At 47.2% G+C, this 15,882-nt stretch overlaps 3 protein-coding genes across 8 annotated transcripts in view; 1 reads left to right on the forward strand and 2 right to left on the reverse strand.

Moving 5' to 3' along the window:
• The window catches only part of LOC143989702 (uncharacterized), a 31,520-nt gene extending 30,539 nt beyond the window's left edge, over positions 1-981 (reverse strand). Inside the window, exons 1-3 of one of the 2 annotated variants that reach the window (XM_077489972.1) lie at positions 803-980; positions 486-713; positions 212-406 (exon numbers count right to left, since the gene is read on the reverse strand). In XM_077489972.1, coding sequence (XP_077346098.1) covers positions 212-406; positions 486-641 — 351 coding nt within the window. In that variant the 5' untranslated portion in view covers positions 642-713; positions 803-980. Of the gene's footprint in view, positions 1-211; positions 407-485; positions 714-802 lie in introns of both variants that reach the window. The other variant, XM_077489974.1, reaches the window with a different exon arrangement.
• The window catches only part of LOC143989636 (uncharacterized), a 353,768-nt gene extending 347,951 nt beyond the window's left edge, over positions 1-5,817 (reverse strand). The window contains exons 1-3 of one of the 2 annotated variants that reach the window (XR_013277054.1): positions 5,641-5,777; positions 2,429-2,556; positions 2,217-2,340 (exon numbers count right to left, since the gene is read on the reverse strand). The gene's annotated coding sequence lies outside the window, so the exon portion shown is untranslated. Of the gene's footprint in view, positions 1-2,216; positions 2,341-2,428; positions 2,557-5,640 lie in introns of those variants that run through there. The other variant, XM_077489887.1, reaches the window with a different exon arrangement.
• LOC143989591 (uncharacterized) overlaps positions 1-15,882 on the forward strand; it is a 129,394-nt gene that overhangs the window by 64,449 nt on the left and 49,063 nt on the right. The gene's annotated exons all lie outside the window — the stretch shown is intronic.

Below are 15,882 nucleotides of genomic sequence, written 5' to 3' on the forward strand. Positions count from 1 at the left end.
CATAATATTCGCACTTCCAGCTTCTTTTAATTCTGAGTTGAAGATGCCGTGCGCCAGGTCTATAGCGGTGCACAGATCGCGCCCCCCCCCCCCCCCGTGCGCCGGCATACTCATAGTAAATGGGGAATTGTGCTGTGTTACAGGTGCAAATGCTTTGTAAATCAGCCCCATTGTCTCTATAAGTGTGTTTGATAACCTCCATCCCACCCACCTTGTAACAGTGGGGGATGGTGTGATCTTCCTGTGTGGAATCCCGGGAATACAGAGGACGGGGACATCTCTCTGGTGGGTTCCTGGTATTTGGTGGCTCCATCATATCCTTGTGTCCTTCTGAAAACTCCTCCATCACTCCATACTCCTCATCCTCCTCTTTAACATTAATATTATCATCCCCAAGGTTTCCACTCTGAATATATAATAAAACATTCATTGTAACAATCATGCTGTGTATAAATCAGAACTACCAATAATTGTCAATCATCTACCTGATGATGGTGGGGGATGGTGTGACCTTCCTGTGTGGAATCCCGGGAATACAGAGGACGGGGACATCTCTCTGGTGGGTTTCTGTAGCTGGATGACTCCACCATGGTGTCCTGGTACAGATCTTTGTGTTCTTTTAGAGACTCTGACTCCTCCATCACCCCATCCTCATCATCCTCCTCTTTTATCTCTTCTTCAACCTCAACTTTAGAATCTCTCAGGTTTCCACTCTGAATATATAATAAAAATGACATAAATGGTAACAATGCAGATAATGTACAGATCCTAATGATACTATCAGTGATTGTTCCTCATCTACCTGATGATGGTGGGGGATGGTGTGACCTTCCTGTGTGGAATCCCGGGAATACAGAGGACGGGGACATCTCTCTGGTGGGTTCCCATTACTGGATCCATCTGTAGGAAACACACACACTGACTGAATACATTGTTTCTATGTGTTTATCAGATGATGGGGGATCTAGGTGGAGCCTCCGTACTGCTCTCTCCTTTACAACAGGGGTTGACAAATTTGCTTGGAATCTAGGAGCCAGCTAAAAAAGTTAGGAGCCAGGTCCGTGACGGCGATCCCGAACTGTCCCTGGCCTGACATGGAGATGAGTGAGGGGAAGATAGCCCCCAGCCCCTCACCTGTCTCCAAGTCATTGCCCATAGCTCTTATTTGTTTTATTTTTTTCAAATGACGATTTTTTTTTAAATTGCATTTTTGTGTAAATATGAGATGTGAGGTCTCTCTGACCCCAGATCTCATATATAAGAGGACCTGTCATGCTTTTTTCTATTACAAGGGATTTTTACATTCCTTGTAATAGGAATAAAAGTGATACACTTTTTTTTTAAAAGAACAGTGAAAAAATAAAAGTTTAAAATAAAGAAAAAAAATATTTTTTTAAATGCGCCCTGTCCCGCCAAGCTTGCATGCAGAAGCGAACGCATATATGAAAGCAATGTTCAAACCACACATGTGAGGTATCGCTGCGATCGGTAGAGTAAGAGCAATAATTCTAGCCCCAGACCTTCTCTGTAACTCAAAACGTGCAACCTGTAGAATTTTTTAAACGTCGACTATGGAGATTTTAAAGGGTAAAAGTTTGTCGCCATTCCATGAGCGGGCGCAATTTTAAAGCATGACATGTTGGGTATCAATTTACTCAGCGTAACATTATCTTTCACAATATAAAAAAAAAATTGGGCTGACTTTACTGTTGTCTTATTTTTTTTTTATTAAATAAATTATTTTTCCCCAAAAAAAGTGCGCTTGTAAGTCCGCTGTGCAAATATGGTGTGACAGACATTATTGCAACGACCACCATTTTACTCTAGGGTGTTAGAATAAAAAAAAAAAGTGTGTGTATATATATATATATACACATACATACATACATACATACATACATACACACATATATATACATATGTGTGTTTAGATGTTCTAAGGAGATATCTCCATTAGCATTGCTGGTTGTAATTCCAACGGCCACCACAAGAGGGCGCCAGATTCCAGAAGGAATAGGATCACAGAAGGCCTCAAAGCCGGGGGCTCAATTACCGGCCGCCGGCGGCGCGGCCCGACGCAATCACGCCGGGGGGTCCACAGAGACAGGATGCCCCCAGCTGTGCTGCCCGAGGCGCCAATCGCTAATTCTAGTCGCCAATGCGACCTGGCGCCCGGGTTTTGTCGAGCCCTGCTTTACAATAAAGTCTCCTCTTACCCGGTGATGTGAGGGGTGGCTGATTGTCCATCATGACGTCCTTGTAGAGATCCTTGTGTCCTTCTAAATACTCCCACTCCTCCATGGAGAAATAGACAGTGACATCCTGACACCTTATAGGAACCTGACACACACAATGATACAGTCACCATCCAGACACATCCCTTGTCTGTTACTGGATAATGTCCCAGAATTCCCAGAATCCTCCTCACCTCTCCTCCATCATCTCTCTGGTGACTTCTAGAATCTTCTTTGTATTTCTCTATTCTATCAGGGAGGGAGGTGGAGGCAATGTGATGGTCATATGATCTCCAGACTTCACAGGAGGAAAACTCTAGATCTGAACACAAATAGTAAAATTAAATGATATTCCCAGAATCCTCCTCACCTCACCATTCAGGTCTCCATTTTATTAAAGCCCCACTTCAGACTGAGGTATTATTTACCCACACAGGACCCCCACACTATGCAGGATAAATCCTTGTTGCAGGTATTCTGACATCATTATATACAATGCAGGACCAACAGTCCCACTTTGCTAGTGAGGATGCCAAGAGTCCGCCCACATCCTAATGCTCCGCACACACAATCAGAAATTCTGGCAGCACAAGTCGGGTGTGAGCTTTTGCTCAGAAATTCTGACCGTGTGTACGCTCCATCAGACTTTTGCTGGCAGAATTCCAGCCAGCAAAAGATTGAGAGCAATTTGGATGCGCAAAAAATCACGCATGCTCGGAAACGATTTGGTGCATGCTCAGAAGCATTGAACTTTCTCGGCTCGTCGTAGTGTTGTACGTCACCGTGTTCTTGATGGTCGAAAGTTCAGAGAACTTTTGTGTGACCGTGTGTATGCAAGGCAAGTTTAAAGAGGAAGTAAACCCTGATGGGTTTACTTCCTCTTTGTCTCCCTGCAAAGGTAAAGCATAATGGGCTACTATGCATCGCATCACATAGCATCGCATTGCATAGTAGCCCATTATGTGTCACTTACCTGACACAGGAGCCAGCGATGTCACCGCCGTCCCCTGTAGCACGGAGCATCCTTCTTCCTGGTATCGCTGCTCCGGGCACTCACAGTGATGACGTCAATCCCACGCATGCACACGGGAGCCGTCACTAAGGGCATATTGCCGTTAGCAGCGGCATGCCCAGTGCGCCTGTTAATGTGCCTTCAAAAGCGACGACTGTCTTTTTGTAAATATCTCCTAAACCATGTAGCTTTAGGAGATATTTCTTTGACCTACAGGTAAGCCTTAATCTAGGCTCACCTGTAGGCCAAAGTGGTTTGTAAGGGTTTACAACCACTTTAAGCGGAATCCCATCAGAAAAACCATCCAAGTTTTTTTCTGACGGAATTTCTGATTGTGTCTATGGGGAATAAGAGCATCAGAGAAAAAAAATAATTGGATTGAGGGACATTGGGAGGAGGAGCTGTGAGGTCAGTGTGATGTCATAGGATATATAGACTCTGGATGGAGGGACATTTGGTGGGGAGATTTGAGGGGTCCTCTATATGAGGCTCCTGTGAAAACCAAATCATTGTTCCTGGGTGTGTCCTTCCTCTCCTAAACTGAAGAGTGAACTTTGACCTTTACCATACAGAAATCTGTCAGGAATCTGTGAAAGTAAGCTCTCATGTGATCAGGTGATGTGCAGAGGAACGGAGTGTAAATAGCAGACAATTTTCTTCAGAGCTCCTAATGGTGGGGATGGATTTTGCTGAGTGCTGGTGCCAAGTTTCCACCCCCCAGGATCACTGCAGGTGTGGAGAAAAGCTGTGTAAGAGGATATGGAGGAGAGATGAGGAGGAGATCCAGGAATCAGGATAAAGGTCAGGACAAGCAACAGACGAGATCATCCAAGAGATGAAGCCGGGGTCACTACACAGAAAATCAATCCAAGGAAACAACAGGCAGGACGAGGAATAGCAAGAAGAAGCTCAGAGACAAATGAGAATATTGCTCAGCCAATGGGAGATGATCTCAGCATGACTTACATAATGAAGGAGATGAGGGGGAGGGGGAAGGGGAAGGGAGGGCTTGACAAATTCGCTTTCAATCTAGGAGCCAGCTAAAAAAGTTAGGAGAAAATTTTTTAGAGCAGTGTGGGTTGTCAGCACCCAGGGACGAGCAAGTAATGCGTGAGTAATCTGTGAGGGGCAGAACGTAGGACATGGCGTACAGGGTGCATGAGATGGATGCATGACATGTGGTACAGAACACAGGGCATGGGGTGATGGATACCGGAGAAGACTGTAGGTCACTGCAGGGGTGCAGTGTGCAGAATGCAAGACGGGGTGCAGCGTACCAGAGAAGGATGCAGGGCATGTGGTACAGGGTGCACGATGCAGGACATGGGGAGCCGAGTGCAGAACAAAGGCCATGGGATACAGGGTACAAGAGATGGGTGCAGGACATGGGGTGCAGGGGGAAGGGTACAGTGTGCAGAACGTGGGGTGCAGGACATGGGGTGTAGAATGCAGGACATGGGAATCGGGTACTGGAGAAGGGTGAGGGACATGATATGCAGGGGAAGGGCACAGTATGCAGAACGTGGGGTGCAGGACATGGGGTGCAGAACACAGGACATGGGGTGCAGGACATGGGATTTGGGTGCCGGGTACCGGAGAAGGGTGCGGGACATGATATGCAGGGGAAGGGTACAGTGTGCAGAATGTGGGGTGCAGGACATGGGGTGCAGAATGCAGGACATGGGGTGCAGAAGACAGGACATGGGATTCGGGTGCCGGGTACCGAAGAAGGGTGCGGGACATGATATGCAGGGGAAGGGTACAGTGTACAGAATGTGGGGTGCCGGACATGTGGTACAGAGCACAGGACAAAGTGTGCCGGACATGGGATTCGGGGGTGAAAAACATGGGGTGCAGGACATGGGGCGCAGGGTTGAGGTCAACGAAGGACATGGGGTGCAGGGTGGAGGGTGGCATTCAGAGGACATGTGGTGCAGTACGCAGGACACGGAGTGCAGTGAGAACGGGCTGACAAGAGCCCAGGGGCCAGGACACCATTTCTCGTCACCATGGTTACCTGGGATTTGTTGAGCCCTGAATTATGGTGACCATAGAGACATGGAAATTCAGCTGGTTCAGCAGGGATCGGTCACATTTCCATTCATGTGTGGTCACTGCCGGATAAAATTCACTCCATCAGCGGCTGCAGCCAATAGCTTCATCACTCATCTGTGTATTCTGAGAGTGGAGGAGCGCCCCCCATTGTCAGAATACAATAGTGCAGCGGGGAGGATTCCCCCATCCCCCTCCAATGTGTGGATGGGGGAATCACTTCAGTTTTTTCCTCTCATCTCGCTGGATGAACGATAAAACTAAACCATGTATGGCCAGATTTGGAAGGAAGATATATTCATCATCAACTGATCACCCTGAAGGGGTTAATCTACAAATTACCTCCTCTGCAGCCAGATCCAACAACGTGTCCTCTCTACGTCCTTCAAATGGAATGTCCCGTATATATGACATCACTTCCTGTCTTCCATAGAGACTTCCTGTCTGAGTAGAAGTGAGATCACCACCTTGTGGAAATGAGAGGAACTGCAGCCCTGAGAAACGTGTGTGTGTATGTATGTACTGTATATCCTTATAGATGGGTCATCTCCACTCCCACCAAGGGGGATAGAAATATATTACTGCTCGGGTGGGGGAGACATTTTGGCCCCTTTGATTTTGCAGTAAAATTTATGTCAGATTTAGTCATGTAGAACATCTGTTATATGGATACAATGATCCCCAGCCGAGAGTAAAGGGTGGAAATGGCTCCTGATCCCCAGATTTGGGCAATTATGTCACCAATATAAATAGAATAAAACCCGCGCTATGTGTAACAACTCAAATACCTACAGAAATAACTTATACCGAACTAGAAGAGCATTATGTGTCACAGCGCTGTCCTATTGTGTGTGCACATAAATCATCACAAATACACTAAAATATGTGGAGACATTCATATATAAAGTGCTAGGGGCTCAAATAATATTATCTGCAGATCTACTGCTTCCACTTTACACCTACTTCACTGATCTTATGGTGTTTATCAATAAATGAAGTAAACTGATTCATGTGCAAATTCATATACAACATAAAGTGCTTTGTGCTCAGGATGCTGTTCCCTGCAGATCCACTGCTTCCACTTTGCATCTACTTCATTAATCTTATAATATTTTCTTCTATATTAAATGAACTAAAATCTGTGTAAGTTCATGTAATCATTCAATATTTTGTACTCAATATAGTGTTCTCTGCAAGTCCACTGTTTCCACTTTGCATCTACTTCATTGAACTTATTTTGCTGAAAACAAATCCACCAATCAATGAAAAGTTGATAAGGTGTAAAGTTTTCGGTGCTCCAAACTGTGGCAGCTGTAGTGTAGCCACGCCTTCTTCCACCTCTTACACACATGATGGTGATGGCGCCCCCTTAGTGCTGATTTTTATTGATTTCTGGATTTATTTATTTTTTAGCAAAATATGGTTTTTGAAGTAGATGCAAAGTGGAAGCAGTGGAATTGCAGAGAACACTATATTGAGCAAAAAATTGTGTATGATTACATGAATTTGCACAGATTTTTATTTTATTTTATATAGCAGCAAATATTATAAATTAATGAAGTAAGTGAAAAGTGGAAGCAGTGGATCTGCAGGGAACAGCATCCTGAGCACAAAGCATTTTATGTTGCATATGAATTTGCACATGGATCAGTTTACTTCATTTATTGATAAACACCATAAGATCAGGGAAGTAGGTGTAAAGTGGAAGCAGTAGATCTGCAGAGAATATTATTTGAGCCCCTAGCACTTTATATATGAATGTCTCCACATATTTTAGTGTATTTGGGATAATTTATGTGCACACACAATAGGACAGCACTGTGACACATAATGCTCTTCTAGTTGATAAAGGGAACACTTACCTTTGTTACAGCAGCAGTCCGGTATAAGTTATTTCTGTAGGTATTTGAGTTGTTACACATAGTGCGGGTTTTATTCTATTTATATTGGTGACATAATTGCCCAAATCTGGGGATCAGGAGACATTTCCACCCTTTACTCTCGGCTGGGGTTCTTTGCAGGTAGGTGCAGTCAGGGGGGGGGCGGAGCCTCAACCACCATGAAGGTAAAAAATAAAAATTGAGCTTGGAAGGTCATTGCTCGGTGACCTGGGGTCACAGGTAGCTGAAGTCCTACCCCCCCCCCCCCCCCATTGGTAAAAATGTGGGTCTACTATCATCTATGGTTCTGGAGATAGGGGCCTCCTTGTTCAGCCTGTCAGAAGCTACATACAAAGCGGCCAGTATAAATACAAGCCGGCACACTCTGATTGCAGCTAGTGATGGATGAACTTCCGACGGGACGTTTCGCGAATGCGGCCTATAGTTCGCGAACCGTAACGTTTGCAGCGGGCCCCATTGACTTCAATGGGAGGCGAACTTTGCAAACCTACAGGTCAAATTTGCAGCCACAAAATAATTAATAGCTGTGCAAACATAGTCCCACCACATGGCCAATGACATAACACATGTATGAGGTGAATCTGGGATCGACAACTACAAGCATTCTTTTTTTATATGGGAAATTGTGACAATTCAGGACTGTGGAGCACATGAAGGCAATGGAGGAGAGGGAAGGTCAGGGTAGGCAAAGAAGAGGGTGCAGGAGATGATCACCAGCAGCGTGACATACAGCAATGACACCTGCACCGTGCTAGAGTGATCTGACAGCAGCACCGTGATAGAGAGCACTGACATCAGCAGCGTGACATACAGCAATGACACCTGCACCGTGATAGAGTGATCTGACACCAGCACCGTGATATACAGCACTGACACCAGCACCGTGATATACAGCACTGACACCTGCACCATAAGCAGCCTCAGGAGTAAGTCAGCATAGCACAGGGATGGTGGGAGCCCCTCATAATGAGCATAGCACAGGGATGGTGGGAGCCCCTCATAATGAGCATAGTACAGGGATGATGGGAGCCCCTCATAATATGCACAGCAGAGGTACAGCCGCAGGAGTAAGTCAGCATAGCACAGGGATGGTGGGAGCCCCTCATAATAAGCAGCCCCAGGAGGAAGTCAGCACAGCACAGGGATGGTGGGAGTCCCTCATAATGAGCATAGCACAGGGATGGTGGGAGCCCCTCATAATATGCACAGCAGAGGTACAGTTCCAGGAGGAAGTCAGCACAGCACAGGGATAGTGAACTTTACACACCTACAGGTCATATTTGCAGCCACAAAATAATTACTAGCTGTGCACACATAGTCCCACCATATGGCCAATGACATAACACATGTATGAGGTGAATCTGGGATCGACAACGACAAGCATTTTTTTTATATGTGAAATTCTGACAATTCAGGACTCTTGAGACAATGGAGGAGAGGGAAGGTGAGGGTAGGCAAAGAAGAGGGTGCAGGAGATGATCACCAGCACCAGCACCGTGATATACAGCACTGACACCTGCACCGTGATAGAGTGCACTGACACCAGCACCGAGATAGAGAGCACTGACAGCAGAACTGATACCAGCAACTTGCTGCTGGGCCCCAAAAATATGACACCGCTCAACCTCTTCAAAGAGGAGGGTACGGACATATAGTACGGTGTGCTTTTTTTAGACAAGGAAGTGAGCCACATGAAGAAAGAAGGTCTTTGTGCTCGATTAAAAAAATTGTTTATCGACATATACATGGTCTACTGGTCACATGTGTTGAATTCCTCCGAGATCCATGCCTCATTCATTTTTAGAAATGTGAGGTAGTCAACATTGTCGTGAGGTAGGAGAGTACGCTTATCGGTCACGATCCCCACTGCTGCGTTGAACGTCCTTTCGGACAGGACACTGGACGAGGGGCAAGCCAACAGTTCGATTACAAATTGGGCAAGCTCTGGCCAGAGGTCAAGCCTGCCCACCCAGTAGTCCAGGGGTTCATCACTCCTCAGAGCGTCCACATTGGCTGTTAATCCGATGTAGTCGGACACCTGACGGTCTAGGCGTTCCCTGATGCTGGATCCGGATGACACCTGTCGATGGGTCGGCTGAAAGAATGACCTCATATCTGAAGTCACCAACACATCTTCAAACCGGCCTCTTCTTGCAAGCGCTGTTGGATTGGTACCCACAACTCCTTCTCTAGGAGTGGGAATTGCTCCTCTGCCAGCGCACGCAAAAGCAGAATGCAGCATTTCTCGAAGCAAGACCTGGAAGTGCTGCATTCTGACAGCCCTCTGTGACGGCGGTAACATTTCCGCCATATTGTGTTTATACCGGGGGTCTAAGTACGTTGCTACCCAGTACTGGTCCTTGACCTTTATGCTTTTTATACAGGGGTCCCTATTAAAACACTGGAGCATGAAGGCCCCCATTTGCACTAAACTGGAAGTGGTGTGGTGGCCTGGCTCCTGCTCATCATCCAGGATAATGTCGTCCTCCTCGTTCTCCTCTCCCCATCCACGCACAACAGGGATCCCAGAAAGGTTTAAAGCACGCTCTTCTTGCTCCTCCTCATCCGCCCCGGCACCATCCTCCTCTGACTTCTCTTCAGACTCCTGTTGTTGACTTGTCTCAGATAGAGTAGCCCCCCCTGGGAATTCATCCAGCATTGCGACTTCCTCATCTTCCCGCTCCTGCTCCTCCACAGCTTGATCAATGACACAACGCAATGCACGCTCCATAAAGAAGGCATAAGGTACCATGTCACTGATGGCGCCATGGCTGCGACTGACCAGTTTGGTGATCTCCTCAAATGGCCGCAGAAGTCTGCATGCCTCATGCATGAGCAGCCACTGGCACGGTGAAAAAAACCCCAGCTCCCCAGAACCGGTTCTGCCGCAGAGTTCATACAGGTAGACGTTAACTGCACGTTTCTGCTGGAGCAGCCTATCAAGCATATAGAAGGTTGAGTTCCATCGCGTTGGGCAATCGCAAATAAGACGTCTGACCGGCAGATTGTGTCGCCACTGAATGTCAGCAAGGCGAGCCATGGCCGTGTAAGATCTTCTGAAATGGGCCGAGATTTTCCTTGCCTGCCGCAAGATGTCCTGGACCCCAGGGTATTTGCAAACGAATCGCTGTACTACCAAGTTTAAGACGTGTGCCATGCATGGCACGTGCGTGGTTTTGCCCTGTTTCAATGCGCTAAGCAGATTGGCACCGTTGTCACACACCACTTTACCAACTGTCAAATTGAGCGGTGTTAGCCACTGATCTGCCTGTGAACGCAAAGCTGAAAGGAGTGCCGGGCCAATGTGGCTCTTGGCTTCCAGGCACAACAGACGCAGCACGGCATGGCAACGTCTCACCTGGCATGTCGAATAGGTTCTGGGGAGCTTGGGCGGCGCAGCGGAAGAGACGCTAGCAGCGGAAAAGGAGGAGTCAGCCGAGGAGGAGAGGGAGGAGGATGGAGTAGGAGGAGGAGGATAAGAAGAGCCAGGCCTGCATGCAATTCGTGGCGGTAAAACCAAATCTACACGGGTGCCATGGGTTACATGCTTGCCGGCCGTCAGAAGGTTCACCCAGTGGGTAGCAAATGTAATATACTTTCCCTGCCCGTGTTTGCTAGACCACGTGTCTGTGGTCAGATGTATCTTGGCACCGACACTGTGTGCCAGAGATGCATTCACTTGCCGCTGAACATGGCCATATAGCTCTGGGATGCCCTTCTCTGAGAAATACTTCCTTCCTGGGACCTTCCATTGTGGTGTTCCAATGGCCACAAATTTGCGAAAGGCCTCCGAGCCCACCAGTTTATATGGCAGTAGTTGGTGGGCTATGAGTTCTGACAAGCCAGCCGTCAACCGTTGGGCAAGAGGGTTATCTGGCATCATCATTTTTTTACGCTCGAACATTAGGCCCACGGAAGCCTGCCTTTTTACAGAAAAATGTGAGCTTGGCATGATGGAAGGTGGAGTGGAGGACAATTGTGAGGAGAGAGGAGAAGGAGAAGTAGAAGACGAGGCTGGACGGTGAGAGCCTGGAGTGTGGCTTTGTGTGTTCCGTTGCTCTCACTGGGCTCGGTGATGGCTGCTCATGTGCCTTCTTAAGGCGGTCGTCCCTAGGTGAGTGTTGGGCTTACCGCGACTAATGCGTTGACTGCAAAGATTGCAGATGGCAACGCTATTGTCAGCAGCGGACACGTTAAAAAAAGCCCACACTGCAGAGCCATGTGCCGGCATCCTGGGAGCGCCAGATGTGACCGTACATGGTCGATGACTCGCTCCTGATACATTAGCAGTCTGCTTTGTCCCTCCTGTACAATGTAAGTTATTCCTGCTTCTCCTCCCTATCTGCTGGTCCATATCTCCCTCTGAACTCCCCTCCTCTTCCTCTCTTGTGGGCACCCACGTAACATCACTAGACATGTCATCATCGACATCACCTTCCCGACCTCTATAAGTAGAGATCTCGGAGTAGGCAGCAACACCGGGGACCACCCTCCTCCTTGGGCTGATCTGGGTACTGTCGTCAGACTGCTGAGTAGCGGTTGTTGCTACATCCTCTTCCTGATCCAATACCAAGAGTGGCTGTGCATCAGAAATGTCTTGATATGGATCGGAAAATAATTCCTGTGACTCAAGCGGAAGGTATGTGGTGGTGGTGGTGGTGTTGTTGGTGGTAGTGTCTTTGGGGGTGCACATAGCAGAGAGTGAAGAAGAGGGTGCAGATCGAGAGGATGAGGAGGGTGCAGAAGAGTAAGGCTGAGTGAGCCACTCAACCAAGTCTGGTGCGTCCTTTAAAGTAATTTAACACACCTTTTGCAACATCCCACTTTGGCTCAAGCCTGTTGCTCCTGCCCTACCCCTACCACCCCTGCGGAAGGGCCTGCCTCTTCCTCTCCCTGTCATTTTTTAAATGACCCTGTGACAAAACTCTCAGTCCCTATACTGATAAAGTACTGCTGCAGTATAGGGCAGCAGTCAGCAGTAGTGCACCTCAACCCTATGTATTGTGGACCTATACCAGTCCTTAAGGAATAGCAGACTGTACCTCACTCAACCCTATGTACTGTAGCACCCTAGACCTTACCAGTCCTTATAAGGACCTTTGTGGAACAAGTAGGTTGTGAATGATTAGCAGACTGTACCTCAGTCCCTATACTGATAAAGGACTGCTGCAGTATAGGGCAGCAGTCAGCAGTAGTGCACCTCAACCCTATGTATTGTGGAGCTATACCAGTCCTTAAGGAATAGCAGACTGTACCTCACTCAACCCTATGTACTGTAGCACCCTAGACCTTACCAGTCCTTATAAGGACCTTTATGGAACAAGTAGGTTGTGAATGATTAGCAGACTGTACCTCAGTCTCTATACTGATAAAGGACTGCTGCAGTATAGGGCAGCAGTCAGCAGTAGTGCACCTCAACCCTATGTATTGTGGAGCTATACCAGTCCTTAAGGAATAGCAGACTGTACCTCACTCAACCCTATGTACTGTAGCACCCTAGACCTTACCAGTCCTTATAAGGACCTTTGTAGAACTAGTAGGTTGTGAATGATTAGCAGACTGTACCTCAGTCCCTATACTGATAAAGGACTGCTGCAGTATAGGGCAGCAGTCAGCAGTAGTGCACCTCAACCCTATGTATTGTGGAGCTATACCAGTCCTTAAGGAATAGCAGACTGTACCTCACTCAACCCTATGTACTGTAGCACCCTAGATCTTACCAGTCCTTATAAGAACCTTTGTGGAACAAATAGCTTGTGAATGATTAGCAGACTGTACCTCAGTCCCTATACTGATAAAGGACTGCTGCAGTATAGGGCAGCAGTCAGCAGTAGTGCACCTCAACCCTATGTTTTGTGGACCTATACCAGTCCTTACAGAATAGCAGACTGTACCTCGCTCAACCCTATGTACTGTAGTACCCTAGACCTTACCAGTCCTTATAAGGACCTTTGTGGAACAAGTAGGTTGTTAATGATTAGCAGACTGTACCTCAGTCCCTATACTGATAAAGGACTGCTGCAGCAGAAGGGCAGCAGTCAAGTATAATATTCTTTCTATATTTGGAAGAAAGAATATTATACGTGTACAAGCCTATTACCATACCAGTCCTGAAAAGAACCTTTGTGGACCTAATAGTAACAGCTACTGATTAAACTGACTGACCCTCACTGCCTCACACACAGCTTCCTGCCTGTCCCTAGTTAAACTGACAAAACAGAGGCTGCTGGAACAATAACTTGAATAGCACTTTTGTGGACCTAATAGTAACAGCTTATGATTAAACTGACTGTCCCTGCAGCACACAGCATCCTGTCCCTCTCTCTACACTGACAAGAGACAGGCTGCTGCAACAATCAGTAGCACAGCAGTGCCTCAAACCTATATCCTGAACTACACCTAACACCTATACCAGTCCTGAAAAGAACTTTTGTGGACCAAATAGCTAGCGATTTGGGTCACTGCAGTCTCTCCCTGCTCCACACAGCAACCTCTCCCTATAGTGACAGAAGAAAGAATGTAAAATGGCCGCCGGATCGGGTGTATTTATAAGTTAGGGGGAATGTTCAAGTGTCCATGTGCTGTAATGTTTCAATTGGCTGTCCTGTACCCCATGATGGATGTGTCATCATAGGTCAAAGTTCTTTTACACAGTAAACACGGAAGTCCTCTGGGCGAACGGCGGCAATAGTCCGCCGATTGGGCGGACGGTGAACAGCCGAAATTCGCCGCAAAACGACCGCTGGGCGAACCGTTCGGCCATCCCTAATCCTAAGTTCCTAGGTTGACATTTTTCGGTGTATTAATTATTGAGTAGTTACGTCATAATAAATGAACTGTCTCAATGTCTTTTGAGAAATCAGACTTGCATATAGGTGATTGTTTGTGATTCGACTGTGAATAAATTGTCATTTATTTTATTGTTATGGAGTTTGTAATTTTGCTAAGAATTTTATTGTGCTTAATAATCTCAGGTAATGTTGTATATAGATTAATTAATCAATATTGCTGACTTGGTTAATCATATAAACTTCCTGATAATGTGGGGACTCAGAGGTATCAGATCCAATAACTGGCAAGAGCTTGACCTTAGTACCAGAGACTGGCTGGGCAGCAGACTCCGGTTCAGCAGAGGCAGGCTGGTTAGCAGACACAGGATCAGCAGAGGTAGGCTGGGCAGCAGAAACAGAATCAGCAGAGGCAGGCTGGGCAGCAGACACAGGATCAGCAGAGGCAGGCTGGGCAGCAGACACAGGATCAGCAGAGGCAGGCTGGGCAGCAGACACAGGATCAGCAGAGGCAGGCTGGGCAGCAGACACAGGATCAGCAAAGGCAGGCTGGGCAGCAGACACAGGATCAGCAGAGACAGGCTGGGCAGCAGACACAGGATCAGCAGAGGCAGGTGTACTGACACCCTGAGTATGAAAGGGGTTAAAGCCGTTTAGAAAATTCAATTTCCAAACACAAAGGCAGCTACCGAACACACCAATCAGCTGAACAAGAAACCCATCCGAATAATTCTTCCCCCATCCGAAGTACGAGACGAGGCTCTGTACAGAGGGTCAAACAGGAATCAGATTCTTTATTAGAACCAAAATTACAAGTCTTTATTTACAGTTAAAGAGGAGGTTCCCCCCATCCTGCTCATTTTACTCTAACAATACAACTGTAACCAGAAACCTAATTAACATGAGCTAGTTTACTAAATCATTTACCCAGACTAGGTGACTAAAGCCCCGTACACACTATCAGATTGTCTGCTGAGTTTTTCCTTCAGATTTACCAAAACCATATAATATGAGGTCAAACCTTAGAAGTTTCAATGTGTATGCAATCAGGCAGGCCCTTCTACTACATGGTTTTGGTAAATCTGAAGGAAAAACTCAGCAGACAATCTGATAGTGTTTACGGGGCTTCAGAGACATGACCTTTAGGACAGACTTGTGGTCACCAAGCTTCACACATTAGTATAAATACAGGACACCTCACAATAGCAGAAGAAAATTTCAATTAACAATACAAACAGTGATCCCCCCCCCCCCCCCCCCACAGCCTAGTAGGCAACAAACTATAGTATGAGTAGACTGTCCGGCTCCTACCCAGTTCTAGGGGCCAATGTGATCAGCTCTCTCAACTAACATGTTGAGTTCAGAATCAAACAAATTAAGAATAGTCTTTACATATAGCTTGGGAGATATTGTGGATAAATATTACTGTCCCATTTTAAGCAAGCCAAGAGATACCCTCCCAGTCACCATTTCTAATATGGCATACACAGGGTTCATTCTTTTCTTGGTCACCCAACAGTGACTCCTGTCACAGCAGGCTGGGCAGGAGACACAGGATCAGCAGAGGCAGGCTGGGCAGCAGACACAGGATCAGCAGAGGCAGGCTGGGCAGCAGACACAGGATCAGGAGAGGCAGGCTGGGCACCAGACACAGGATCAGCAGAGGCAGGCTGGGCAGCAGACACAGGATCAGGAGAGGCAGGCTGGGCAGCAGACACAGGATCAGCAGAGGCAGGCTGGGCAGCAGACACAGGATCAGCAGAGGTAGGCTGGGCAGGAGACACAGGATCAGCAGAGGTAGGCTGGGCAGCAGACACAGGATCAGCAGAGGCAGGCTGGGCAGCAGACACAGGATCAGCAGAGGCAGGCTGGGCAGCAGACACAGGATCAGGAGA

The sequence above is a fragment of the Lithobates pipiens genome, unplaced genomic scaffold (assembly GCF_037356315.1).
Source record: "Lithobates pipiens isolate NorthernLeopardFrog02 unplaced genomic scaffold, aLitPip1_a1.2 Scaffold_18, whole genome shotgun sequence".
Classification (NCBI taxonomy): Eukaryota; Metazoa; Chordata; class Amphibia; order Anura; family Ranidae; genus Lithobates; species Lithobates pipiens.